This window comes from Rattus norvegicus, chromosome 6 (assembly GCF_036323735.1).
Source record: "Rattus norvegicus strain BN/NHsdMcwi chromosome 6, GRCr8, whole genome shotgun sequence".
NCBI classification, from domain to species: Eukaryota; Metazoa; Chordata; class Mammalia; order Rodentia; family Muridae; genus Rattus; species Rattus norvegicus.
The window spans coordinates 29,910,603-29,937,893 of NC_086024.1; the positions used below are offsets into that span (position 1 = coordinate 29,910,603).

At 46.7% G+C, this 27,291-nt stretch overlaps 1 protein-coding gene across 3 annotated transcripts in view; it reads right to left on the reverse strand.

Moving 5' to 3' along the window:
• Positions 1–27,291, reverse strand: part of Plb1 (phospholipase B1) — a 138,481-nt gene that overhangs the window by 103,476 nt on the left and 7,714 nt on the right. For 2 of the 3 annotated variants that reach the window (XM_063261536.1, XM_039111765.2), the window contains exons 2-5: positions 19,486–19,706; positions 6,479–6,534; positions 5,225–5,297; positions 4,143–4,201 (exon numbers count right to left, since the gene is read on the reverse strand). In XM_063261536.1, the coding sequence (XP_063117606.1) occupies positions 4,143–4,201; positions 5,225–5,297; positions 6,479–6,534; positions 19,486–19,546 (249 nt within the window). In that variant the 5' untranslated portion in view covers positions 19,547–19,706. Of the gene's footprint in view, positions 1–4,142; positions 4,202–5,224; positions 5,298–6,478; positions 6,535–19,485; positions 19,707–27,291 lie in introns of those variants that run through there. The other variant, NM_138898.2, reaches the window with a different exon arrangement.

Consider the following 27,291-nt stretch of genomic DNA (forward strand, 5'->3'; position numbering starts at 1 on the left):
ACCCCATCAACCTAGTCACAAGGGAAAGCATTGTTGGTCAGATGACAGGGCGCCAAGGCTACTTCCTAAAGTTGAGCCTGCATCTCTATCCACTTCTACTGGCCTCAGTCATTTCCCCAGCTCATGTCATTCACAGTCGCTCCCTGACTAGAGGGGGTTCTGGATCTGGCAGCTCTCGCACACTGTTCAAGTGGAGGTGGTACCCGCAAATATGGCAGGGTGAGCATCCCAGGCCTTCAAGAGGAGTGGGGAGAGAGATGTGGGACTTTCAGGAACTCTGAGGGGCCCTGTTCTGCCATAACTGAATGGGTTGAGCCAGGAAAGGGCTGTGGCCGAGGGAATGCAGGCTGGGATAGAGGAAGAAAAGTCTTCTGGGAAGGGGAGAGCTTCTTGACTCAGCTGTAAAAGGCACGGGAGAGATCTGGGACAAAGCGTAACTCATGACAAGTCCTCTGCTCAGTCAGGGTCATGAGGACTTGAAAGCCATAGGATTCTGTTTCTTGCTAACTCCAGGTAGGTGATGTGGGGGCAGAGAGGACTGATAAGAGCTTGTGACATTGTCCTATGCTGTCTAGTTTTCTCTGTTTACCCTCTTCTTGGCCTCTTTGCATGGCCATATAAGACATGCCACTTAGAGTTTATAAACAAAAAGCAAGCAAAGGGTACCCATGACAGTTTGTATATGCTCGACCCAGGGAGTGGCACTATTAGGAGGTGTGGCCCTGTTGGAGTAGGCGTGTCACTGTGAGCAAGGGCTTTAAGATCCTCATCCTAGCTGCTTGGAAGGCAGTCTTCTCCTAACTGCCTTCGGAACAAGAGCTGGAACTCTGAGCTCCTCTAGCCTCATCCATGCCTGCCTGGATGCTGCTGTGTCTTGATGATAATGGACTGAACCTCTGAACCTGCAAGCCAGCCCCAATTAAATGTCCTTCATAAGATTTGCCTTGGTCATGGTGTCTGCTCACAGCAGTAAAACCCTAAGACAGTACCTAACACTACTAATCCTTAGAAAAATCAAAGCCAAAACCACAATGACATGTCATCTCATGCGTGCTAAACAGTGAGCAAACATGGGTCTGAAGAGACGGCTCAGTTGTCAAGGGCACTGACCACTTTTCCAGAGAAGGCCTGTATTGAGTTCCCAGCACCCATACTGGCTGAGTTCACCCATACATATTGAGTTCACAGCCCCCTGTAACTCCAGCTCCAAGGGATCTTTTCCCTCTTCTGGTTCTGAAGCCATTCCCATGGTAGCTATATACACTTGGACACATATGCATAAAATAAAGTCTAAAAAAGAAACCTTAAAAAAAAAAACCCAACAACAGTCTCAAACAAAAACGGGAAAATAAGTGTTGAGACTATGGGGAGGGGTGGAAAGATGGCTCAGCTGTTAAAAGCTAGGCCCACAGCCAAAACTAGAAGAGAATATGGAGGAACAGGAACTCCGTATATTACTGATGGGAATGTGAATCCTGTAACCTCTGTGAAAGCCAATATAACACATCCTTAAAAGGAGAATTTTTTTTTAGACAAAACAGCACTATATATCTTAGCCTGGCCTAGAGCTTTTTAACTAACCCAGGCTGGCCTCAAATCTGTTTGACCCTGCCTCAGCTTCCTAAATGAAGATTACAAGTACGCGTCCTCACTTTCAACTTTCTTAAAAAAGATCAAAGGTATAACTGTCATGTAATTATATTTCAAGGTACCTTTCCAAAAGAACGGAAGTAGGATCTCGAGATGATTATTTGTACTGAGTGTTTTTGGCAGGATTGGCAACAGCCAAAAGGTGACAAAGCCTCATCCCCATGTGTGAACAGATAAACAAAATATGGTATGTTCACGGGTACAATGGAATATTAGTCACCCTTAAAAAGGAAGCATCTGTCACAGGAGGAAATTATGTTGAACAAAATAAGCTATTTACATAAAGACAGATACGACATGATTTCAAGGATGTAAAGTCTCTAGTTAAATTCACAGAAACCAAAAGTGAAAAGTGGTTTTTGTGGGCTGAGAAAACCCAGGGTGAGTTGTTACTTAATGAGTGAAGAGTTCCGGTTTTGTAAGACGAAGGATGTTCTGGGGTAACATAAAGTAAGCTCTCATTCTATAACTGGTCTCCAGAATGTCACCAGTTAAAAATGACTCAAATGGAAGCTAGGATCTGCATAGGAGAGAAGACACACTATTCGTCTTGCAGGCCTGGGTCATCTCATTTAGTATTTCCCAATTCCATCCACTCTCCTGCAAATTTCACATTTTCAGTTTTCTTTGGGACTGAGTAAACTTCCATGGTGTATAGGCAGCACGTGTCCGTCATCCATCACGTGACGATGGGCCACTAGGCTGCTCCCATTTCCCTGCTACTGTGTGGACAGTTACTTAAACATGGATATGTGAGTGTTTCTGTGGCAGAGTGCAGCTCCCATTTATGTCCGTGGAGGGCTGTGGAGCAGCTGAAAACCAGAGAGGGGAAAGAGGCTTTCAGAAGTGGAGGAGGGAGCAACAGGACACATGATATAAGTGGGGAGGAGTAATTACAAGAGGGTGGTGGGTGCAGTCAGGAAGCGGCGAGGGGAGTGAGGAAGCCACCAAGGGCTGTGTCCCTGCCCGGTGTGGACATTTTCTTGTCACTACTTCCTGTATTTACTTCCTTCATTATAAATGAATTACAATCATATGAATATAATTAAATGAATTATAAATTATAATGTATTCCTTCATTATAAATGAAGACATAAGTGGCTAGGATGGTAGGCTGTATAAACTCATATTCACTGCAATTATACATTTTTATTAAAGTCAATGTATTTTTAAAACTACTCATGTGTGTTTTTGCATTGCTGTGGTGGCCCAGAGCTCATCAAGGTCAGGGGTCAGGAGGCTGGTCAGTTCCCTGGGACGAGTCACACATGGTTGTAGGCTGCTTTGCGGGTGCTGGGAATTGAACCTGGATCCTTTGCAAGAACAATACGTGCTCTTAACCAACACTCCAGCCCCTCCATGTATTAAAAAAAAAAAAAACATACAAAGCAGACATGGAGTTTCCTTTATCTCATAAACGCAAGGCTTAAGAGATTACAAGTTCTGAGCAATGGCTATGAGATTCAGTACAGAAACTTCAAGAAGTCTTCTCATGGCCCACCACATCAACTCCTGAGTATTTATCCAAAGGATTCAAAGCAAACACATCCAAAACACTTACATTTATCCCTGACGATTACAGCAGCATTTACAGCAGTTAAACTATGGGACCAACCTAGGTATCCAACATAGGGCAACGGGTAAAGAAAATGTGGTTTATATATACAGTGGAATTATATTTTTCAGTTCAGAATCAAGGCACGTTGTTGAAAGAAAAATGGAAGTGGTTGGAGGCCATCCTACTGAGTGGCTTAGGCCAGTGTCAGCAAGACAAATGCCATGTGTTTTCTCTACTGTAGTTCCCATATCTTCTATAGATACACGAAATCATTGATGAACATAGGAAATGAAAGTAGAAACAAAGGGGAGCCCAGGGGACCAAGGGTGACTAACGGCAGAAAGAGAGGCGAGAAATAGAACGAGATAATGTAAGTATTAAGAGATAGGAGATAGGGGTTGGGGATTTAGCTCAGTGGTAGAGCACTTGCCTAGCAAGCGCAAGGCCCTGGGTTCGGGCCCCAGCTCCGGAAAAAAAAAAAAAGAGATAGGAGATATAAAGGGAATTGCTCAATAAAAATCAGTACCTTGGAGGAAACTGAATAAATTTCAAAACTTTTGGCAAAGATTCTGGGCAATGCTTGTGGATGCATTTAACTTATTAATGAGAAACTTCAAACATCCCGTTCCTGGGGATCCTTGGCATTCATTTGATGTTTTGAAAAACTAGATCCCCCTAAGATCTTAGCATACAACGCTCTCTCCCAAACGGAGCACTGTGTGAGATAGAATCCCACAGCCTTCACGTCATTATGCACTTGAAGATGACCTGGAACTTCTCATCTTTCTTGTACTCCCACCTCCCAAGTACTCAGACTACGAGTCCGTGCTACCACCCATGCCTCCAATGGGACATTATGCCAAGACACCAGGGACTGAGTCAAGGTGTCACCAGTACCAAATGGTCTCCTGAGCCAGGCATATGGAATACTCACAGTTTCTAGGTTGCCGATGGCTGCCACGAGTTTAATGTCTGAGGGTCTCAGAGAGTGAACTGCGAAGAAAAGAGTTCCCAGGGCAAGGTCAGATCTACCACTAGGTAGGCAGAGAATGCCTGTGGGGGTACACAGAGAAGACCCACACCCTACAACCTCAGTATACCACCAAGACTAGATCTGCTGGCAAGTTCAGGACCCTGTACTTACTGTGACCCATGCTCAAGGCTCCCTGCTCTGGAGGCCTCACTATTAACCTGGACTTGTCCTCTCCAAGCCAATGTCCCACGGCTCTTGCCTAGCCCTTTCCTCTCGCCTCCCACTTACCTGTGACTCTGCAGTTTTGATCTACCATTAATAGGCGATGAGCCAAGAGACTAAAATTAAGGTCATCTGGATACCCAATGGTTAACTGTAGCTTGTGGTCAGTGACTACAAAAATGCAAATCATATGCAAACAAATTATGTGCAACTCTTTAACCCACATGACTGAATTCCTAGAAACCCAACTTCCTGGCTGTGTGATGGGAGGATTTAGATGTAAACTAAAAGATGCCATTTTCTAGTTTTCTTAAAATAAGTTTTTAAAGTGGAAACCTGAGTAAAGTCACGTGTGTGTGTGTGTGTGTGTGTGTGTGTGTTTAACATCCATTAAACCCAACCAGTCACTTAAGATGTAAAGCAATTATAGCATCCAGGTCTTAGAAGAATCTAGCCCATAATAGGCCAGGATGACTAGAATGGCCAATGTGGCTACATGGCTGTCCAAATACTGCAGCCCTTTAATACAGTTCCTCATGTTGAGGTGACCCTCAACCACAGGATTATTTTCATTGCTACTTCATAGTTCTAATTTTGCTACTGTTATGAATCGTACATGTCTGATATGCATGATATCTGATATACGACTCCTCAATGAGATCATGACCCTGGTTGAGATCATGATCCATAGGTTGAGAACGGCTGAGACAGTATGGCGAAGGGCTAAGGGAGAAAGGAACGACCAAGACGTAGAAGAGAGAGGGAGGCAGAGCCTCTGTTGGCCACAGAGCCTTTACTGTTCATGGCCTGTGGGCACATACCTGACTTAGAAAGCACACTCAGTTCTAACTTCTTTGGCTTGCAAGGGAATGAAAAATTCTTCAGGGTCCGAAACTGAAACCAAACACACAAAACATCAGTTTCCACGCACAGAAGAAGTATCGCCTGCTAAAACGATTGGTGTGGAAATGACCTTGCCCTTGGCTACCTAGGCTCAAAATCCAGAAGCAACACTTGTGCATGGTCACATTTTCCCAACTTCCATACTCGGGTCCCCTGGCGAGCGAGGGCACGTCTCTCTTAATGAGGATTTTAGCAAGCAGCATGTGCACGTCTTGGAATAGTGCGGTGGAGGGGGAAGGCAGACGACGAAGGAGAACAAAATGAAATCTTCTGGAGGACAGCCATGGGTGCACAGCAGCAGTGTTCCCAATGCTGCTCAAGCCATGTAAATATTAATGTTTCTTATGGAGTTTTTATTCCAATTTTAAAAGAAGAAATAATTGAAGGACCTAGTTTATTGAGACTAAATATAAAAAAAAAATCTCAGCGCCTCCTCGTTCATTAACAAGCGTCCCTCTGTTATTTGGACACAGGAAAGACTGTGAGGCAGTGCTCATACTTGCGGCTGCAAATGGGTAAACATGAACCCAGGCGCCTCCTGCATCCCCTCCAGACTGGCAAATGGCTCACTGAGAGCGGAGGGGAGACACGGCGGCCAGTATGCAAGTCTTTAGGGCAGCATTGGCCTCTCTGGGTACGGGTGACAGGAATCCAGAGGGGCTTCTTTGTCGGAATAACACAGCAGGCTTTAGGGACACAGGAAGTGCTGGGGTTCCTGACAGGAGAGGCAGGCAGAGCATGAAGCCCTCGCCGTATCTCCCAAGCGTAAGTTAATTTCTTGTGAATTACTGATTACAGTAAGAGATGTCCAGCACTTATTCTCATCTCTTATCTTGTGGACCTTCTGGGAAGACCTCACCCAGATGCCTCCGGATAACTTACAACATCTGCTTCAAGGTCCACAGTGATAACACACCCATTTATAATGCTGGCAGGGCACTTCTGGGAACCACCCATCCATCTGTAAGGATGATGAGCCCCAAATTTCAGGAGCCAGGGTAACGTTCTGCCAGGCAGCCTGACTGGCCTGAGGAAGCAGCTCCTATGGCCCGTTCTGTTAAGGCTTTAATGAGGTGTCACCAACCAGCTCAGAAATTTGGATTTTGTTTTTCACAAGAAGAGAGCCCGCCTTCTCCCCTGCCCCACACCTCCCACCAGGGTGAGAGTCTTACCACTTGCTGGGGCTGCGATGTGTTTTCTCCAGAAGAGCCGTGGATTTGGGAGGGCCCTAAAAAGACATACACAAGCAAGTAAACAGAAATGATTCAATTCTTACCACGTGTGTGTGTGTGTGTGTGTGTGTGTGTGTGTGTGCGTGCGCGCGCGCAATGGTACCTTCCCCAGTCGTTCCCTGCCTTATTTTGTGAGATGGATCTCTCACTGAGCCTGGAGCTTAGATTGGTTGGACAGCAAGCCTTGTGGGATCCTGACTCTGCCTCCCAGCACTGGGCTTACAAGTGCACCACCATTCTCAGCTTTCTTACACAGGCTCCAAGGACTGAACATATCAGTCTTAGACACAGACTAATCTCAAAGCACCACTGACATGGTTTTTAAATTTGAACTTAACTCTTACCCAAACTTTATATCCTTCCCCCTACAAGCCCAATTATCTACATGTCTGCATTAGTAATGTCCTTTATAGAAGAAAAGCACAGATTCCATTTCTCTAGCTATCATAGTTTGGGATAACGTGATTCCATTAGTACATTCCATTATGGTAGAATAAGCCCCAGGTCAAGGTACAGAAGTATTGTCTAAGATAGGCCATCACCCCATGGCCCACATGGGCACATTATCAGATTGTTGTACTCCTTCCTTGCCAAGAATCTCCCAGGATCTTAATGTTGGACAGACAGCTGCCGTCGTGTGGAGACCTAGGACAAAGCAGGGAAGGCACGTGGCATACTAGAATGCTCTGAAGGGCACTGATTGAGACGGGGTCATCTTGGGGATTCCTAGAGGCCACGGCTGTGCTAAGTACCTAGGCACAGCTGTCAATTCTCAAGGGGTCTTGTTGAGTTAAGGCACAAGAGAAGACAAGATAGGCACATAGAGCACAGAGACACACTCCTTCTCCCAGCATACTTCTGGCTACATAGCCCTTGCTGGCCTGGAATATATATAAATCTGTCAGGCTTGGAGCTCACTACATAAAGCAGGCTGGCCTCCAACTCACAGAGATCTGCCTGCCTCTGACCATGACTGCTGAGATGAAAGGCCTGTACCACTCTGCGGACCTCTGCATGATTTTCCTATTGCAACACAATCTTGCTGTCTGTCTCAGCAGCTCCACAGTACATTTTTAGCTTGATACTTGATCCTGGACTGAGATCCCTTTCCCTCTGATGCCCCTTCTCCTACCTCTCTGCCCAGTGTGCACTGTGGATCTGAAGAGACACTAGGAAAAGCAAACGTGACCTGAGAGACAGAGCCTGACCAATTTTCCACCCCAGCCTTCTCCTGCAGCTTTACTTTTTGACCCAGAGAATGATTTATCTCAAGTTGCATGAGGGAGAAGTAGTACATTTCCAGTTCCTACCCCCGGAGGGACCAGTTTCCATGAACAATGCCTGCAACCCATCTCCAGAGCTCATTGGCTCTCAGAGTTCCCAGAAGCCCGTTTTCTGAGCAGAGAGAGCTCTATGGTAGGAAATCAATGAGGTATGGACAAGCATGGAGTGCTGGAAAAAGCTGGGACACCAGGTCCGTGACTGGAGGGCAAGAAAGAACTGGGTAACAGAGAAATAGAGGGAGCTGGACTTGAACACCACACATGTCATGCTAAGCCCTGGGTAATGAGCCATGACCAGTCTCGAAGAGATGATTTGAAAGACGCTGTTACTACGGTGGCGGGAGAGATGAGTTGGCAGGGTAGAGAGGTGAGATCATTCAGCCTATGCTATTCCCAGACCAGGATAGCAAACGTAAACTAAGTTGTAGCCACTGCTTCCGTCCAGCTCCTAGGTAGTCAGAATGGGTACATAAGATAATTGTTTCAATCCTTCTGATAATTCTATGAGATGAGCATCACAATTTCACCTTATAAGCAGCAAAGTGCGATCCAGAAGGTTCAAGTTACATTGAAGTGGACACAGGTAGCGAACAGAGAGTGGAACAGGTAGTGGCCGAGAGGTTCAAAACAGGCAGCCTGGCTCACTTAGCTACATGGGTCATGTTTGGAAGCAGTCAACAGAGTAGAGAAGCCACATGCCCAAGACCTAGACCAGGCCTTACAAATGCTTTCTGCAAAAGTCAGATGGTCCACATTTTAAGTTCTGTAGACCCTCAGGTCTCCTCGCTGACGTGACCACTCCATTCTATCTACGATTTCACTATTGTGAAAGTGTCTGCAGCGGTGTCCAGATGCATTAACTGTATCTGCAGAGACGACAGTTTCTATCCTACACAGTGCTCATGTGTGGTAAGGTGCTTTTCTCCCTTTCAGTATTCAGAGCCATAGAAAAGTGTAGAACTCTTCGTGGTATCAGCAAACAGACCCTAAAGTTTCCTTAGAGGTGCAAAAGACCTCAAAGAGCTCACACAATGTGAAAGATTACTGAAGAGTCCTGTAACCATGACAGTGTGGTCCTAGCCAAGGGTAGACGGATCCACGGGGCAGAAGAGAGTCCAGAGAGGCTCAGAAAAATAGAGTCAACCAAATCTAACAATGAAACAGAAACAATATGGTAGAGAAATTGCAGTCTTTTAGTGCTGGAGTTGCTGGACATAGATATGCTCCCCCAAAAGGTTAAAAATGACTTTAGCTCATAAGTTGCACAAAAATAGACAACAGGCCAGATTTGACCCATGAGCCTAGCTTGCCAACTAATCCATGACTTTCACTGGCTCTGAAGAGAGGCCATGGGGTGAAAGGGAAGTGTGGCCCTTTATGATGCCACTAGCCGTCTCAGGGCGCTCAGAGTGGGTGGGAGACTGGAAGGTGGAAACACTGCATTTAAAAAGGGAGGAAGGAGGGAGAAGAACCAGAAACAGACGGTGCCCTGAGACATAAGTAGGCAGATATTACACTCAAGCACAAAGGGAAGATTGGAGGTAAGAAGTGAAGAGTTTAAGAGACTACTCTCAACACCTTCAGGGCTGGATGTCGGGAGAGCTGACGTGGCCAGGCAGCTCCCAAACCAGGACCAGCACAGGAACACAGCCTGTCCCCTGGTAGACTAGCTGCAGGCAGCAGTTAGACAAGAGTAGGCTGTCCGGAACCCTGGTCCAAGCAGCAGCTTTCAATTTCAGACAGAGCTAAGAGCTTAGACACCCTGAGTCTTGTCAACTTCCCCAAGTCTTGGTGTCCTCATCTGTAAGATGGGTGTGATAGTGCCAGCCTTGAGCAGCTGTGGCATGGACTCTTGAGGCTTTAGTCCTCCCCAAAGAGGTTAATGGGTAATGGTTACTGGCCAAGGGGAGTCATTTTCTTCAGTGGTGTAGACCCTGGTAAGGCATGACCCATGCTCTTTAGATAGCTGCTCCCCACTACCCCCGCCCCCAGCTCACCAAAAAACCATATTTAAAGCCAGTGGGTCATAAAACCAAAGCAGACATGAGAGTAGAAAGAAGACTGGTTAGGAAAGGGGAGGAAAGGGGAACGGAGGGGAAGGAAAGGGAAGGGAGGGGAGGGGAGGGGAGGGGAGGGGAGGGGAGGGAGAGATGGTAATGGGGAGGAATATGACCAAATACATTATGTGCACATGAACTTGTCAACGAGCAAACATACATTTGAATTTTTGGATATCTGTTTTTATTTTACGCATGGGTGTTTTGTCTGCATGCCTGCCTGTGCATCACACGCATGCCTGGTACCCAGAGGCCAAGAAGAGGGCATCGGACACCCTAGAACTGGAGTTACAGACGGTTGTGAGCCACTGTGTGGGGTCTGGAAATCAAAGCAAGGTCCCCTGGAAAGACCAGTCAGTGAGTGCTCTCAACCACTGAGCCATCTGTCTAACCCCCAACCCCTAAATAAATACATTTTTAAAGGCAGGACACATGGCAGAAGTACGGCAGTGAGTCGTTGTATTGGCGAGATCAGCATCAAGGAGACCACTCAGATAGATAATCCTTCAGACGCTCCCAGTCTGAAGCCTGAGATTATCCATGCATCTTTAGACTCTAGAGCCTGCATTTTCAACCTGATAATAGAGACGCCAGGGTAACTACGCTGAGCTGTCAGAGAGGCTGTGCCTTGGATTGAGAGAGCAAGTCTTAACTCTCATGGAAAGTTACAGCCCTTTGTCCTGTCCCCACTGACTCTTGGGGGGGCGGGGGAGACTTAGGAATCATTCGCTCATTCTTATTCTTTGCTTTCTATCAGGTATGTGAAAAGGAAATTCTGTCTGTGCTCCCCAGTGCCTGAGGCCTTGTGGCAGAAACCATCAAAGCACTTGCAACATCACTGACCTCCAGTCATGGGGTCTCAAGGGAATGTTTGCCTTCTGGAAAGTTGTTTATCATGAGTCTGGTAGATCTGTAAACAGCTCCCAGGTCCCTGAAAAACTCCCACCTCAGTAAGGTCAGTCAGGGAAAAAACATGTATTTTTCCACCCTGCTGTTAAGTGAGGGAGAAAACCACCTGTGTGTGCTCTGAGGCCCAGGCCTGGCAGTGATCAGTCATTTGCATTAGAGCTGCAACCTTTGGGGTTGGAAACTAAAAGGGATCATGACAGGAGGCCTTGATGAGATGGAGTGCACAGAGATATCTCCCTCAGAGACCCCCTTTTAATGCAGCAGCTCTCTACTCCTTCCTCGATATCTAGACACTGCTCCCCACCCTCCAAGAAAATCCAGGTTGCATCGGACTATAAGGGGTCTAATACACAAGGCAACCATTACAGAAGTCCCATGGGTGGCACTCATGTTCTTCCAAGGAAGAACCTCTACAAGACAACCCATTGGTGCTAGTCTAGCAGCTGGCCACAGTAGGTGGGGTGATTTTTTTTTTTTTTACCCAAATCAAAGCATGATACACACTCTAACTTGCACATTTCCTTGATGTCTGTCCACTTTGAGTGTGCCCGAAACACAATTTCCCACAATCCATCTCTTCCTTGAGGAAGAACAGCCCCATCTGGGGACCTTGATCACCACGCATTCAACCTCTCTATCTCTTGACTTGCTCATCTGTAAAATGGGAATGAGCCTGGCTTCCTCACTTTCTCCCTGGAGTTTCTGTGAGTATCAAAATCTCAGTCCAAATAAATTGCTTAAATTGCTTCTTGTCCATATTTTGTCACAACAAGAAAACTAACATACTGTCCCCGAATTGTCACCATATGGAAATGTGTCCTGGGGCTACACCTACAAGACCACAATTTTCAGCTGCTCTTCCAGTCAGTGTAGATTTGCCACCACACTGGCCAGCAAATGAACAATATAATTCCATTTGAGGAGACAGAACCTCTAGTCATGGGCCATGAAAGTCATTAGAGATAATCTGTAAAGTCCTGAACCAATGTTGTCTAAATATTCAGTGTCTAATGACAGCGGCCAAAGGAAGACCCTGCCACCTGCTCGGGGTGGAGACCAGTATGCCTTCCCTATTTCCTCACTCTTCTTAGGGCCCCCCCTTCCAACACCACACACCCTATTCTCTAAGGGATGACAACCGTGCTCGTGGGACAGGGCATGTTCACAGTTGACTGGCTGTTTTACGGTTGACCTATATATTTTACCCTTGGCCTATATATTTTTCTTGACTTTGTTTTGCATCAAGGGAGCTCTTGAGGTCAGAACAGAAAGGCCATTGAGGTCCCTCAAAGCTAAATGGTGGTGTTGGTAGGGAAAGAATGATAGTAAGGGAGCCCCAAGAGGAGAGGAATCTTAAGGAAGTGTGGGGGTGCCACAGGGTATCTCCATGGGAAAGGTCTCCTCCCAGAGATGGGGTTAGGGTTCGTGATATGAAAGAAAAGAACCTTCCATTCAAGAGCGAATGGGGGCCAAAGTTGGGAAAATTGCATTGGTCCCTTTCGGAGTCCACCAGTGCTCCTGCTCAGAGGCTAGGATGTAGCTTGGTGGGAGAATGTTAGGAGTACTTCTCTAAGGACACCAGGCTCCAACCCAGCCAGCCCACTCGGTAGAGGGATGCACCTTGCCCCAGACTGGACATGTGTGCCTCCCTTCCTTTGCACCCCTTGTCTGTTCTTCTGGCTTTATTTCAAGCCAACTAGTTCTGTAGCACATCCCACGTCAGACTTCTCTTGCACTCATCCAGTCCCTCAGTCCTCAGAACCTACAGCTGCCGTCACATCTCTCTGAGCCTATGCCGGGGCTTCATTCTCCTCCGGGAATTCTGTGAGACCCAAGCTCTCTCCCTAGAGGGTTCCTAACATTTTCTTTAGTATCTGCTAAACAGACTCAGCCTGACTTGGGTTCTCCCCAGGGTGCTCAGACAGTTAATTGACAGCGGCAAAAACTCCACGTTGAGGGAAATGATGATTGACAGAAAGTCCTACAAACCTACAAGGTACAGGTGACATTCCGGGAAAGTAGACTCTGGAGCCCTGAGAGAAAACTTCACACCTGTGCTAGAGGCTCAGAGCAGGGATGTGGAGGCAAATGTGGGTGACAGCGAGGAAGGGGACAGGGACAGAAGAGGCAGAGATGGAGGGAAATGTGTGGCTTCAGGTTCCCAGGATGAGTGGCCATGGCCTTGGCTCTAGCCTTGGACTTGATACTAACTTGGGTTCCTTTGTTTGCTAGCTGAATGTCTCTTGTTAAGCTACTGAGCCTCTCAGAGGTCTCATCTTCACCACGGGAACAATGGCAGAGTCCATCCTCAAGGCAGGTTGCTATGGAAAGTCAACCCTCGTCAGCTGGATGTCCCGCGTCCACCGACCACTGCGGGCTGGAAATACTTGGAAAGCTGTATCTGAACTGAACAGGAGCAGCCGCCACAACTTCCTACATTCGCAGCTCATTTGTGTTGAAATCTACCCAGATACGGTTAAAAGGCCACTGGTGCTTACTGGGGTGTCTAGACCAATCCACACACACATTATACAAGGAGGCTGAGCACTCTCACATTGGAGTATTCTCAGAGGAGTGGTCTCTGGGAAGCCACTCCCTGCTAGGACCAGGGGCAAGCTGTGTGAATGCTTGGCCTAGGGTTTACCTCTCTCTTCTAGGGAAATTTAGTTTGAAGTGAGTCTTTATTGGCAATGGTCTCAGTGTCTGAAACACGAACCTTTTATGTTTATATTTTCTATAAAATTGATCGCCTTCAGTTTAGGCCCCAAAAGACTATCATGGGGAGACTTTTCAGGGAGGCTGATGCAGTATGCAGGAAGCATAACCAGCCAAACCAAGCAGGGAAACATGCAGTCCCATAAGTGAGCGATATCACGGAGAAAATAGAGCAGGTATCACAAAACTTTGTATGCTGAAATTATCAGCAAAAATCATGTGACTTCTTTTTAAAACTATGTTTTCCATACTCGAGGTTTTCATAAGAAACCAGAATAACAAAGTTATATTTATATGATAATTAAAATGTGGCTTACTATACTATATATAGTATAGTAATACACACTGCATATTTAAGCCAAATTAAATAAGTTTATGAAGAACTAACTGTAAAATAAAAACAGCAGTTTTCAAAATCATTTTTTTAAATCTGTCTTAACAGCAAATTAGATGCAACTGAAGGAGAAGGGAAGACATAGGTGGTACATGTGTGGGGATAAATCCAGTAAGTACCTAAAGGGACTGTGGCATTGGAAGAGAGGTGACAAGGCAAAAGCCCTGAGGAAAAGGCAGAAGGATTCGGCAGCAAGGCAACGTGGGTGAAAACCATCAAACCACAACTTATGGACACACCAGGAAGACCAAGCAAGGTGAATGCACAGAAATCCATAGGATAGGAAATAAACAATCAATGTGGGCTTGACGTGTGTATGCACACATGTTTATATTTTGTGTGTGTGTATGTACATGTTTGTAGGCACATGCGTATGTAGATGCGTGTAGACACTGGAGGTTGACGTCAGAATCCTCCTCTATCATCTTTCCACCTTACTCTTTATTGAGGATCCTGTGCATTTATTTTGAGGCAAGGTCTCTTGCTGAACCTCGAGTTCACTGGTTTTTAGCCAAAACTAGCTGGCAGCAAGCCCTCGAGAACCTCCCAGGCTACCTCACTGGCACCGGGGTTACGGGTGTGCTGCTTATGCTCTCCTTAAAGGTACAGGTTACATGCCTGGCTTCTTATGTGGGTTCTAGGGATCCTAACTTAGGTCCTCATGCTTGAGCAACCAGCAATTTCCCAACTGAGCCATGTCCCCAGCCCACACCATGGACCGTCCCCCTTTGCACATGCTGTGTGGAGTGACTTCAGCTTCCACCCAGCTGCAAAGTCCACCTCCATTTCCTTGAATCAAGGCCAGCCCTGAAACCTGCTTTAGCTCCCAAAAGCAGCAGAAGTGATGTTGGGGCCTGGGTATTAGCAAACCTCTTTGGGAGGCTGGAGAGATGGCTTAGCGGTTACAAGCACTGGCCGCTCTTCCAGAGGACCCAGGTTCAATTCCCAGCACCCACATAGCAGCTCACAGCCGTCTGTAACTCCAGCTCCAGAGGCTCCGACACCCTCAGCAGACATACTTGCATGCAAAGCACCAATGCACATGGAATGCAATTTTTTTAAAAAAGGAAAAAGGAAAACTTCTTGTGGATTTTCTTTATGTTCTCTGCTAGAGGGGGTCATTATGTAACATGCAGGCTGCCCATTAGAAATTCCACAGGCAATGTGGAAATATAGCAAGAATGCCAAGGACCCAGACGTGTCATTTTAGATCAGTTCCAGATCAGTTCCAGACAGCACTATTGGGCTCGAGGTGAGAGGCTCTTGATGGGAGCTTCCCAAGCTGCAGATCCCTGAACTGTGAGAAAACAAAGCCAGTGGTTGCTCTGAGCCACTGAGATATAGTGTAACTTGGCACGCAGAGAAAATAACTGCTATACAGAAAACTGCTCACCGGAAGTGGTCCTTCAAGTGGACAAACTTCTGGTACGATAAAGCAGAGAAGAGGGAATTGCTTGGGAAGGGAGCTCAGTGGTAATGTAGTCCGTGCTTAATACATACAGGACTCTGGGTTCAATCCCCAGCACTGCCAATAGATGGGGATAAGGAAATGGACTAAGCCTCAAATAACCAACACCAACACTCCCACACACACCAAAGAGGGCAAGCCGACTCAGTGGGTAGAGGCAACTGACAGACCAGCCTGACATCTGGGTTTGCTGATGACAGTCCGTGTGAGAAGACAACAGAGATGTACATATAAAATCCCACAACTCTTCAGGAAGATGGGGGCCGGAGACAGAAGATTCTCCCAGCAGCTCATAGGCCAGCTAGTCCAGAGTACACAGCTCTGCAGAAACGGGGCCCCTACCTCAGATACAAGAGAGAAGAAGGCAACTGACTCCAAGAAGCTTATTCTTTGACTCCCATACACCCTAGCACAGAGACAGAGTGTGTGGCAGTATACGTGTCTGTCCATCTGTTTGTCAGCCAGCCAGTCTGTCTCTGTCTGTCTTTCAGTCCCTCTCACCACCTATACACGATGATGAGGATGATGGTGATAAATTATTTTAAAAGGAGGGGCATGAGTATTGAAGCTGTAGGTATTTAAAAGATGAAAGCAGGGGTTGGGGATTTAGCTCAGTGGTAGAGCACTTGCCTAGCAAGCGCAAGGCCCTGGGTTCAGTCCCCAGCCCTGAAAAAAAAAAGATGAAAGCAGAAAATCTGATTTTAAAATGATTTAACTTTAGCCATTGCTTGGGGACTGGGGACATGGCTCTGTTGGTCAAGTACCTACTGTGTAAGCGTGATGCCCCACACCCATTGAAAGCTGAGTGCACAGCACACATCTGTAACTCAGAACTGAGTGGGGAAGGAGGGTGTGGAAGCAGGAGGATTGAGGATTGGAGGAGCTCCACTTCCAACCAGCCCAGCTGGAACGATGGCTTTCAGCTCCAGTAGGACATGCTGTCTCAGAACAATGAGGTGAAGAAAGATTCAAAGATGACACCCCAACACTGACCTCTGCTCTACATGCATGCACACACGTGCACATGCCCACAGACTTGTAACACACTCACACACTCACACACACATATACACACACTCATACACACTCTCATACACACACTCACACACACTTATACACACACTCACACACACACTCATACACACACTCACACACACTCACACACATTCACACACACACACTCACACACAGATTCAACATTCACTAATGATTTTTAAAAATTAAAAATTTTTTTTTTTTTTGCATTTTAGGAACAAGGCAGAAGCGTCTCAGTCTCACGGAAAGCACAAACTGAGTCACTGTTAAGATGCCCAGAGTCAGATGTGTTTGAAATGTTGGTCTCAAAAGGATTTTTTTCTGAATCCTCTGCCTCATGATCCCCCAAAACCTTTCATTTTGGTGCATTTCAGAGACATTCAAAGTGTACTTACAAACAAACCCATAGCTAGCATCACACTTGCTGATGAAACTGTATAGACTTGGGGGTCTGCTTCATTTGGGCGTTCTTATTTATTTGCAAGTTCTTTTTATTTTTAAACAAAGTTTATAAAATTAAAGAGAAGAAGAAAACACTTCCTGTTAGAACTTGGAAGATAACAGCGCCTCCAGCATCTCCTCTGTGCGGAAGTGTAGACAGAGTTTCAAAGACCTCAGAAACACATGCACACAGAAGAAAGAAAGATGGAGGGGCTGGGAGGGAGAAGAGAGGCCCAACCACGTTGTGATTAGAGAAAGTTCCCACAGAGAGGCAGATAAAATATATGAGAATTTAGTTGGGCTCAAAACTCAACATGTAAAAACCAATTTTTACTACTTTATGTCTATAATAAATACTTTTAAAATTAAAAAACTAAATCCATTTGCCACACAACATAAATATCATCTACCTAGGGATGAGTTGATCAAGATACATGCAAGACTTCAACAAGAGAGCTTGGCGAACTTTGAACTAAAATTTACATACATAGTCATGATTTGTATGACCTAGTACTGTAAGCATTCTTTATCAAAATCCCAACAAGACTTTTTAGAGTAAAAATGGACGAGCCGATATATTTATAAAACGATTCAAAACCAAAACTCTTCAAAAGAAGGAGAAATGGAAAGAAAGTTACGTTGTAAAATTGTAGAACATACCTCGTGCTACCAAGTGATGGCAATGTATTATGGGTAGAGAAATAGACAAAGAAGCTTGCCAAGCCTATCTGACCCTGGTGACCCCTAACCTGTGAAACAAATGGCTCATCAGAGCAGTGGGAAACAACTGACTTTTCAGTAAATGGTACTGAGGCAACTGGGGATCTGCACAAAGGAAAGCATAACAAACACGAGACACAAGAAGAAATCAATCCCAGCTGTACCAAGACTCAACTAAACAGAACAGCAGAGACAGAAGGAAATGTGAGGAAATCTTTGTGACCTCAAGGTAGGCACTCTTAAGCAAGATGCACACAGTGCCAACGGTATAGAAAAGACTTACTATTCATACCTTAGGAATCGTGGCAGAGTATACAAAGACACTGGCAGTCTGACTGCCATCCACAGCCTTCAGACCTCATCCTCTGTCTCTCTTGTAACTGATTCCAGCTCAGGATCAACTCGAGCAGTGGCTCTCAACCTTCCCAGTGCTGTGACCCTTTAGTCCAGTTCCTCATGTTGTGGTGACCCCCAACCATGACATTGTTTTCATTGCTCCTTCGTAACTGTAATTTTGCTACTGTGACGAATCGTAATGGAAATACTTTTGGAGATAGAGGTTTGCCACACACAGGCTGAGAACCACTGGACTGGAGAAAACCAAAGATGCTCAAGTTAATTGCCGAGGATGTCCTATTTCTTAGCGTGCCTCCAGCATCGTCCAGCCAACATCCCCCAATCATGGCCGGCCTGACCACCGTTAAGCCTTCCCACTCCCTTGACATCCTTTGAGTCTACAGAATGCAAATTATGGCATCTTCCAGCAAACTCTGAGTAAACAGCTTATAGTTTCCATTGGGTGCTAATCACCTATTTCCACAAAATGAACTCTGCCTCTTCCCATGAAGAGAGCAGAAAGATGGTCTTGAGGAATGAAGAAGACTGTCGCCATATACGTCCACTCATCAAGTAGCCAACAGACAGCACGCATGGGGAACCTGAGTAACCCGTGAAAAAAGGCAAAACTACAGAAAAATGGACAGACCGAGCCCACCATAAGAAAAGAGCCTGGTGATCAATACACACGAGCTCTTTCGTGGGTCTCACTACAGACCACAGAAATGCAATCCTAGTGGGCACTACTGGTCTCCCCAGAGGCTCACTGAGCAGCAGGACTCCTGGGGTGCCGGGGAGTGTGGCCTTTGTCCTGTCTATACCCCCTCTGTTCTTAAGGTGTCTCCAGGGCAGTTGCCTTCTGCTCTAGACCCAGGCCTCGGGTGAGGAAAGAGCAGGAGATGGTGCTCAGGGTCCTTTACTGCTTTAAAAATTCTGCCTTCCTAAATCAAGGAGGACAGGCAGAGAGAGGAGGGGCAGGGCCTGTTCACACTCCCAGCATCAGAAGAAACAGGAAGCCCTGGTTGTTGCCTAGGTGGCTCAACTAAAGCTAAGAACATCAAACAACTAAAACCTACGGGCATCTTTAGGATTTATGGCACTGGTCCTCCTTCATCTGTCCTTGACAGAAAAAGCAGAGGCAACCGATGACTATAGCCACGAGTTAACATTGACACACCATCCTAGTCTATCTTTTGAGGTATTTGGGGATTGGACTCAGGGTCTCATACTGATAAACAAGCATTCTCCGTGCATCTCCACATCTCCAGCCACCACCACCCATTTTAAAGAAGAGGAAAAGTGAGGTTCAGGTAGATAGAACCATTCCAGGCCACAGAGCACAAAGTAATAGAAATCTTGGTGAGTCAGCACTCACAGCTTCCCCCCACCAGAGTCCACAACTCACCTATGTTTCTCTCTCCCAAGACCCACCCTCCCCCAACAGCCCATAACTCTCAGCTGTTCTATATGCAGCCCCTGCCTCCCATCCCACGAGAGGCGAACTAAGCCCTCGTGTGTTTTTGCTTTACACTCAGAGCTTCCTCTCAGCAGAAGGGGACGTTCAGTGACTCATCGAATGTCACACTTACCTTGTCCCAGCAGTAGCAGCAGCAGCAGTCCCACCAGGGAAACGCCTGGCCATGACTCCATCCCTCAGTCTTGCAGGTGTCTGGGACCTCTGAGTAACCAGCTTCCTTCCACAGACGGATGAGTTACCACTCTCCCTCCTGCTTTTATGCCCCTCTGGGATCTGATAGCACACCTGTCGTAAATTTTACTGTGTTCACCTTTGAAAGGGGGCAGTGGCTGGCTGTAAATGATAAATATTAACATTTAGGCAGACACTTGACAACAGGGTAGCGTGCTCTCATCGCAGACACCCAAAGATCAGGACTATATATGGTGGCCTCTCTGCTACCTCCCATGATGTCAGGAGTCCAGAGTTGGCTGGTGGCAGAACTACGGAAAGGACAGATCTTGGCATCTCATGTGTTGAGCAGGGATTCCTCTATGTAAGACAACCCTGGGATCTTGGGCACATCCCCGATCTGACCTCATCTGCCTTTACTTCCTGGTTCACAGAAAATAAAGGACAAAGAACCAAAGTGCTTTGTGACCATTGTAGACCCCTCAAACCTGCTCCAAAAGGGAGCTTTCCTAGTCTGAAGTATCTCTCCACCCAGTCTCAGGGGCCACCAGGTTCTCTAGTTGGGACCTCAAGGGGAGGTTTCTTTCTGATGTCCCCAAGCCACCTCCAAACGCACCGATGGCCGGAAGCGGCAGGCAGCACGGCGCACAAGCATTGTCTGGATGTCGAGCTATGAGATGCAAAAGGCTGAGAGGTGAGCCAGCATGGAATCCACTCTGACCCCATCAGCAGTTTCCACTGGGCATGTGAAGTGGGGGCTGCCGGGCTGAGACTATGCTGGGCAGACCGAGCTCGACTGAGCTAGAGTTTAAAGCCCGAGTGACAAAAGCTGTTGAGGGTGACACATTCATCCTTTCCCCCGACAAACACCACGGAATGATTGCCCTGTGATGCAGCCTCTGAGCGCTGACTCCACTAGGAACCCAGACATGGGAACCTGGTCCCCATGACCCAACTCAGATCTTGCTCTCCATTCTCACTTAGATTTTTCCCCCCTATAGATAACTTCACTGTGTTGAGACTAAAGTAACGGTGAGCTGTGTGGTTCTTAATTTATCAAGTCCTGATCTAGGATATTGTCATCCCTTCTCGGCTGCTCGGAAATATAACCTGGGGGGACCGTGAATCTCGGGATTAGTTGCAGCCTTCGGACTTTGCATGGGTGAGGAGCCATGTGGTGGAGTGTGGACACGGACACACTAATCCTGTTGGCCATGCCCCGTTGACCATGGCTAATCCTAGGACCTTGGAAAGGAGGACAGGCTCAGAAAGGATGAAGAAACTGTACACGGTGACAAGGTCTGTGGGGGCTGTGTGAGCACAGCCCTCAAGCACCTGGACACTTGTCACCAGCACTACACGGCCCACAGATGCAAATTCATACTCACAGCTGCTGCCCCACTATGGATGCCAGAACCACCCACTCTGTGCCACCAACATAACGTCACCAAACTTCCTTGAATGTAACAAGGGTCCATGAGACTCTGCTCATGAGAAGGCCAGAAGTAGGGGAAGCATGACTGGACAGAAACATGTGTTCCCACCTCTGGTCCTGCCGATGGGCCAGAACCTATCTTATATCTGTTCCCACCTCTCCTGCCGATGTGTTGCTGGCCAGAACCCATCCTATAAGTCTCTTTTACTTATAGAAACTTGAGATACGACTTAATCATTTTGATCTCTGAGGACGTTTTGGCATAGGACAGTCTGAAATGTCTTTTAGATCAAGGAAATCTTGGAGTCCCAACAAAAGTAAGGTAAGGGAAACATTTCTTTCTTCCTTCCTTTTTTGGGGGTTGGAAGCTGGAGCAAGACACGGCCTCATACTGTACTCCAGGTTACTCAGAATGTATTCAGTGTATCTCAGAATGTCCTCAGACTCACAATAATGCACAGTAGCCTTCTGGGTAGAGCATTGATTACTGGTATGAGCCATCACCCTTGGCTTGGTAAGTAACATTGTGGTAAGCATTCTTGCCAACACCGTGGAGACATCTGTCAGTTTGAATGACACTTGCTATCTATTGGGTCTCTTACAGCTGATAAAACAAGGAGAAGGCAGTCCTCCACAGACAGAGGCGAGCAACTGCCAACCTCATCTCTTCCCCAGAAACTGTTGTTCTCTGTTGTTGTTTTGCTATGAAATCTGTTAAGAGGACAAGGCCTAAAAGAGGGGACGTGTGTCACTGCCTGCTTTAGCAAAAGTCTCCGGGTGTGCCCTCTAAGGAGGAAACAGGCCTGTGAACTCACGTCTTCAGAGTTAGATAGAATTTCTTGCTCAGAAGACTTCTTGTAGACGAAGAAAAGTAGTTGCTATTTCCCAAGGACCCACTAGGAGGTGCTAGACCAAATCTCAGACCCAAGGCCCACACAGACCAAAGCAGCCCAGGACTTAGAAGTATAATTTTCAAACTGACAGACATAAGTGATTATATTCTCGTGAATGTAGTTTGCTGAATGAATATGCCACTTTAAGAAAACAGATTACAGAACACCTGAGAGTACTGAATATGATAGTGGTAAGAAAGGTGCCTGGGAAATTCATTTTGGTTACATGTTGTGAAGAAGTGTGCAGTTCTCAATGTGGGTCACAGTCGATATTTGAAAACCACTATATTAGTAGAAAACAGAGGCCTGGTTTGTCTTCTGGCTGGTGATGCAGCTAGCCACAATTCATCTGTGTTACAGAGAATCTAGAAGCAACATCTGAGGTTGGTTCTGGGCCTTGGGAAGGAGGGTAAGTGGGGTCAAGCTTTTTGAAGATTGTGAGTAGAGCTTGAGGTAGCTTGTCTTACCTCAGTAAGAAAACCAGGCTCACTTGAATGAGCTGGGACCACATGATAATAAGTGTGTATCATCCAAGATGAGAGCCCATCATCTCGGATGTGGATGCGGTGCCTGTTTCCCTGTACAAAACTCAGGCACACAAAACACTATCCAATGCTCAGAACTAGCCTCATTCAGCTGCCCGTGAGCAGAGACCATCATGAACCAAGATACTAAAGACATGGACTTCACTAGGGAACAAAGAAGGGATCAACACTGTAGATCAGGAGAAAACCCACGATTTTTAAATATCTCATTCTTATTAGTAAGGAGAGAAAGATTGATGTGGCAAATCCCAGAGTAGGTGGAGGTGACACCTAGTCTGCTTTGATCTCTGCTAGCTGCCCAGAAGCTAGCCCAGGACTACTGTAGCAGGCATTCACTGGGTTGGACGAATAAATTAATGATTGAACGTTGGAATGAAGCAGAGACCAAGACTTACTATGCAAAGATCAGCTCACAGAACAGACTAGAGACAATGAAAGGAATACACATCATGATTGAGGACAGCGATCTAAGGACAAAGAAAATGTATCCCTTGTGCCACTAAGCGCAAAGACACATGGGTGGTGGGTCATGGCTCTGCCAGTATTCATCCACATAGTGGTTCTCCATCCTGGCTTCCTTTTGGAACCTTAAGGCACTACCTGGCAGCCAGCACTGACAAAGACAACTCTCTAACTTGCACAAGTCAAAAGTCCACCTGGCAAGAGGACAGGCCGCTAATGGCTGGCAAAAGAGGCTGACCTTGTGACCTCTCTAGAGAGAAATCCACTGGAAGATACCACCTGGAGAGATTCTGGGGCTTATTTTTCTGGGGTCAAGGGGGTAGGTGGAAAGAAAGCTGAATTCTGGTGCCTAGAAAAGCCCAGTGTCTGAGACCAAGGTGTGTAAGCTGGAGTTCCAGGTCAGTTATGATGCCTGCTGTCACTTGAAGTCTCCCTCTCCCCCTCCTCCCTCTCTCTTCCTCTCCTCCCTCCCTCCCCCTCCCCCTTCCTCTTTCTTCCCTTCCCCTCCCCCTCCCCATCTCTCCCTCCCTTCTATACTGTGAAATTAGTTGACAGCATGAATTTCATTCTGCAGTGGGTACACAGACACATTCATGGTGTTTAAAGGAGGACCGATCTGACTTGACCACTTCATGCACTCGGGATACTCTCTTTCTACACCAGGCATTAGTGCAAAGAAGGTACTATGGCTGGCTGTCCACCGTTTATTGGGGAGAGGGGTGAGCAAATAAGTCTCTACAGTATGAGCCCTGGTCCTCTGCAAATCACTTGGACACTAATTATGGGTCTTTTTTCTCTCCACACCTTACGCCCTTCGACTCTGAGGGCTCTCCAGACTCTCATGTTCTGGAGGAACGTAGACAGGAACACTTACTAGAGCCATGCCTTCCCAGCACACAGAAAAGGGTGTTTGTACGCAAGGAGCCTGAGATGATCAGTCAGGGTATTTTAAACAGCCCAACCCAGTACCTTTCTGTAAGTCCAGAGAGGACATTCTGGTTGCCTATCTGTGGCTCATTATCACCTACATCCAGGTTCAGATTTAAACAGCATTCACTGAAGCCTACTGAGTAGGAGATAGGCACCTACTAAGCTACAGGCCTCATGTAGTTCAAATGCATAAATGTTTTATTTCATACTAGTGGGATTCTTCTGGGGCAGGGGTAAAAATTCCAGCCAAAGTTCACCCAAGTGTAGAAGGAGGTGCTGAAGCCACCTCTCCCGTTCATTTGTCCCCAGCATTACTGGGAGATATACCTAGCGCAATGGCCAGTCATCCTTCAAGAGGGGAAGTGAGAGGGGGTCTTGGTCCTGAGTTGTAGGGGCCTGGCCTTTGGCTCTTAAACCAAATATGACAGTAGACTTACCAGTGTGATTCTTCTTTCCTGGATGCTGAATCTGAAAACTAGGGTGCTGGAGAACCTGGAGGTAAAGTACCCCTCTTTCTGACACCACAAGACTCCTCTCTCTGGCTCTGTTTCAGAAGGACCAGAGAACTTAAGAGCAGTCTACCACCCACCATAGGAGGGTTGATGCCAGCTTCATCCCTTCTCCCCTTCCCAAGGACAAGTGGGACACCTTAAGAATGCTTCGGAAAGCACTCAGTCCTTGGCAGTCACCTGGACCAGGCTTTCTCCTCCCCTCCCCTACACCGAAGAAAACTGAGGCAAAGAAAGAGGCTTTTGTGAGGCCTGTCCATGAGTAAGAACAGCGCCGGGGGTGGGACTCTCTGGTCCGAGTTCAATGTTCCTTCCCACTCGTTGCTCAGGGCTGAATCACTGTGACCATGGCAGCGACGGTGTGTTTAGTCCAGCTTTATCAATAAGAAATTTTAAACCCACATAGGACTAAGTAACTGGCTCAAGGTTGCTTAGCTACTAGGGGTAGAGCCCAGAACTCTGGAGAGCCAACCATGGCCAGGAGTGGCTGAGTTCAAGCTATGAATTCAATGCAAAACCTATGGTAAATGACACCAACATAAGCCTAACGCCCATCATCACGCCCTCCCTTATTATGGCATGGAGTCCCTGGGATGATGCTGGGATGGGAAGCCCTTCCCTAGACCTCCCAGAGCTGAGATGCCTATATGTGGTACCCATGACTTCACAGAGCAAGTCTAGGGAGCCAGGTGGCATCAAATTTGATGCCCTGCCCATGAAGCTTGTCTTTGCCTCACTCCCTGCAAGAGCTGTGATGTGTCCTTTGAGTCCAAAAAGAATAAGCAGACATCCCAAGGTTTGCCCGGGAATCTCAGTGCTTGCTACTACACTTAGCAGGTCCTGGATCCCATACCCCGAGCATCCACACAGAGCCCACCCACCTCCCTGGCCTGCATTCATGGTAGAGCACCTACCCAGATAGCATCCCTAGGTTTTAGAACAGAGACAGGGACAGGAAAGCAGATTAGCAGTTGGTGCACATAAGAGGTGTCTCTCCCCTGGCTTCTGGTAACAGTTCCTGCAGACTGACCCGGGGCAGCTTACCAGCCTGGACGTCCCTCTATTCAGAGCACAGCAGACACAGAGCAGAGCCTCTGGGCCTGTGGTTGTTGGCCAGGGGATTACTGTCCTTTATGTCACCAGCCTGGTCAAGGGCTGGGTTGCCAACACCCAGGACACCAAGGCAGCCTGTGGGTGTTAATGGCACTGGTGATAATGTACAGACCTGTTTATATGCCTGCTCCATTTCAGGCTGTTTACGTTTGATGGCACCACCTGGGCAGAGGGCTGTGAGGGAGTAGGCGAGAGAGGGGGAAGTGCTGACTGAGAAGGGTTCTTCCCTGGGGCCCTGATACCAACCAGTCACCAGGTCTGTGCTGGGCTCCAGCCGTCTGGACATCTAAGGTGGGGAATGGGTGGCTCAATGAGGGACTGTCCCCTCACCTTTTATTTCCTCAGAGACTGCAGAAACACCACTGCCTCCAGGAGATTCTGATTGACATCAGCCTGTCAGCTGTGCTTTCTTCACTTCAGAGATACAGGAAGGGCGTGGCTTTTTTGTTTTTCCACAGAAAATTGAATTCCTAAACTCTGCATCCTTTCTATCCTGTTTACTTTCAGACTATGGCATTTCTGAAAATAGACTGTGTGTGTGGTGTGTATATGTTGTACATGTGTGTACGTGTGTGCATGTACGTATGTGCATGTGTATCTGTGTATCTGTGTGAATGTCTGTGTCTGCATGTTTGTCTGTGTGTGCATATGTGTGTGTGTGCATGTGTCTGTGTGTTGTGTACATGTTGCATGTGTTTGTGTGTACATGTGTGCCTGTGTGTGTGCACATATGTGTCTGTGTGTGCTGTATATGTGTCTGTATGTGTATATGTATGTCCATGTATGTATATGTATGTGCGGGTATGTGTGTGTATGTGCATGTGTGTCTGTGTGTATATATGTGTGTACGTGAGTATGTGTTTGTGTCTCTATATGTGTATATGTATGTGCATGTGAGTGTATGTTGTATATGTGTTGTGTGTTCTGTGTGTATCTCTCTGTGTGTTGTGTATCTCTGTGTGTGTTGTATGTGTCTCGGTGTGTTGCTCATGTATGTGTGTGTATGTGTTGTGTGTGTCTGCATGTTACCTATGTCTCTATGTGTATTATGTTGTGGATGGTAATGTGTATGGGTGTGTATGTTGTGTGTATTGTGTGGGGTGTTCATGTGTACATGTATGAGAACAACCTTAGGTGTTGTTCATCTGGCACTGTGCACTTTTATTTTGAGGGAGAGTCTCATTAGCCTGGAAGTTGCTGAGTAGCTGGCCAGTGAACCTCAGGATCCTCCTGTCTCTACCACCCCAGCAATGGGGCCACCAGCTTGTACTGCCACACTAGCCTTTCAGATTCTGGAAATCTACAGGGATATTTAGAAACCTTCCTGAGACTGGGTGTAAAAGCAAATTTTATTTTATTTGTATTTGTTTTGAGATAAAGTCTTGCTATGTATCTCACTCAGACTAGCCTTGAACATGAGATCTTCCTGCCTCAGGCTCCTGGATCCTGAGATTACAATTGTGTGCTACCATTCCCAGCTTTAGAGCTGTGTTTGTTTTGTTTTATTTTTATCTCCGAGTTTCTGCTCCCAAGACCGGTTACGTTAACTTAAGACACAGAACTTCCTCATTTTTGTCCCTTTGAGTTTGACACTAGATTGACATTTGGAACCGCCTATGGGCATGTGGGAACAAGAACATACAGCTATATGTTTCTCCGGGGGTGGCTAGAATTTCAGTACGCTCCTTGTGAGACTCACGTAAACTCTAGTTCCTATTCCCTTTCTTCTTTGCTTCTGAGGCAGAGCCACATCAGGCCAACAGCTCTCAATTCTCTCTGGCCAGGGAGACCTGTGTCTCCCAAATCCTTATAAGGCTCCAAACTCTTGCATTTCATCATCTGAATCCCATAAGAATTCCT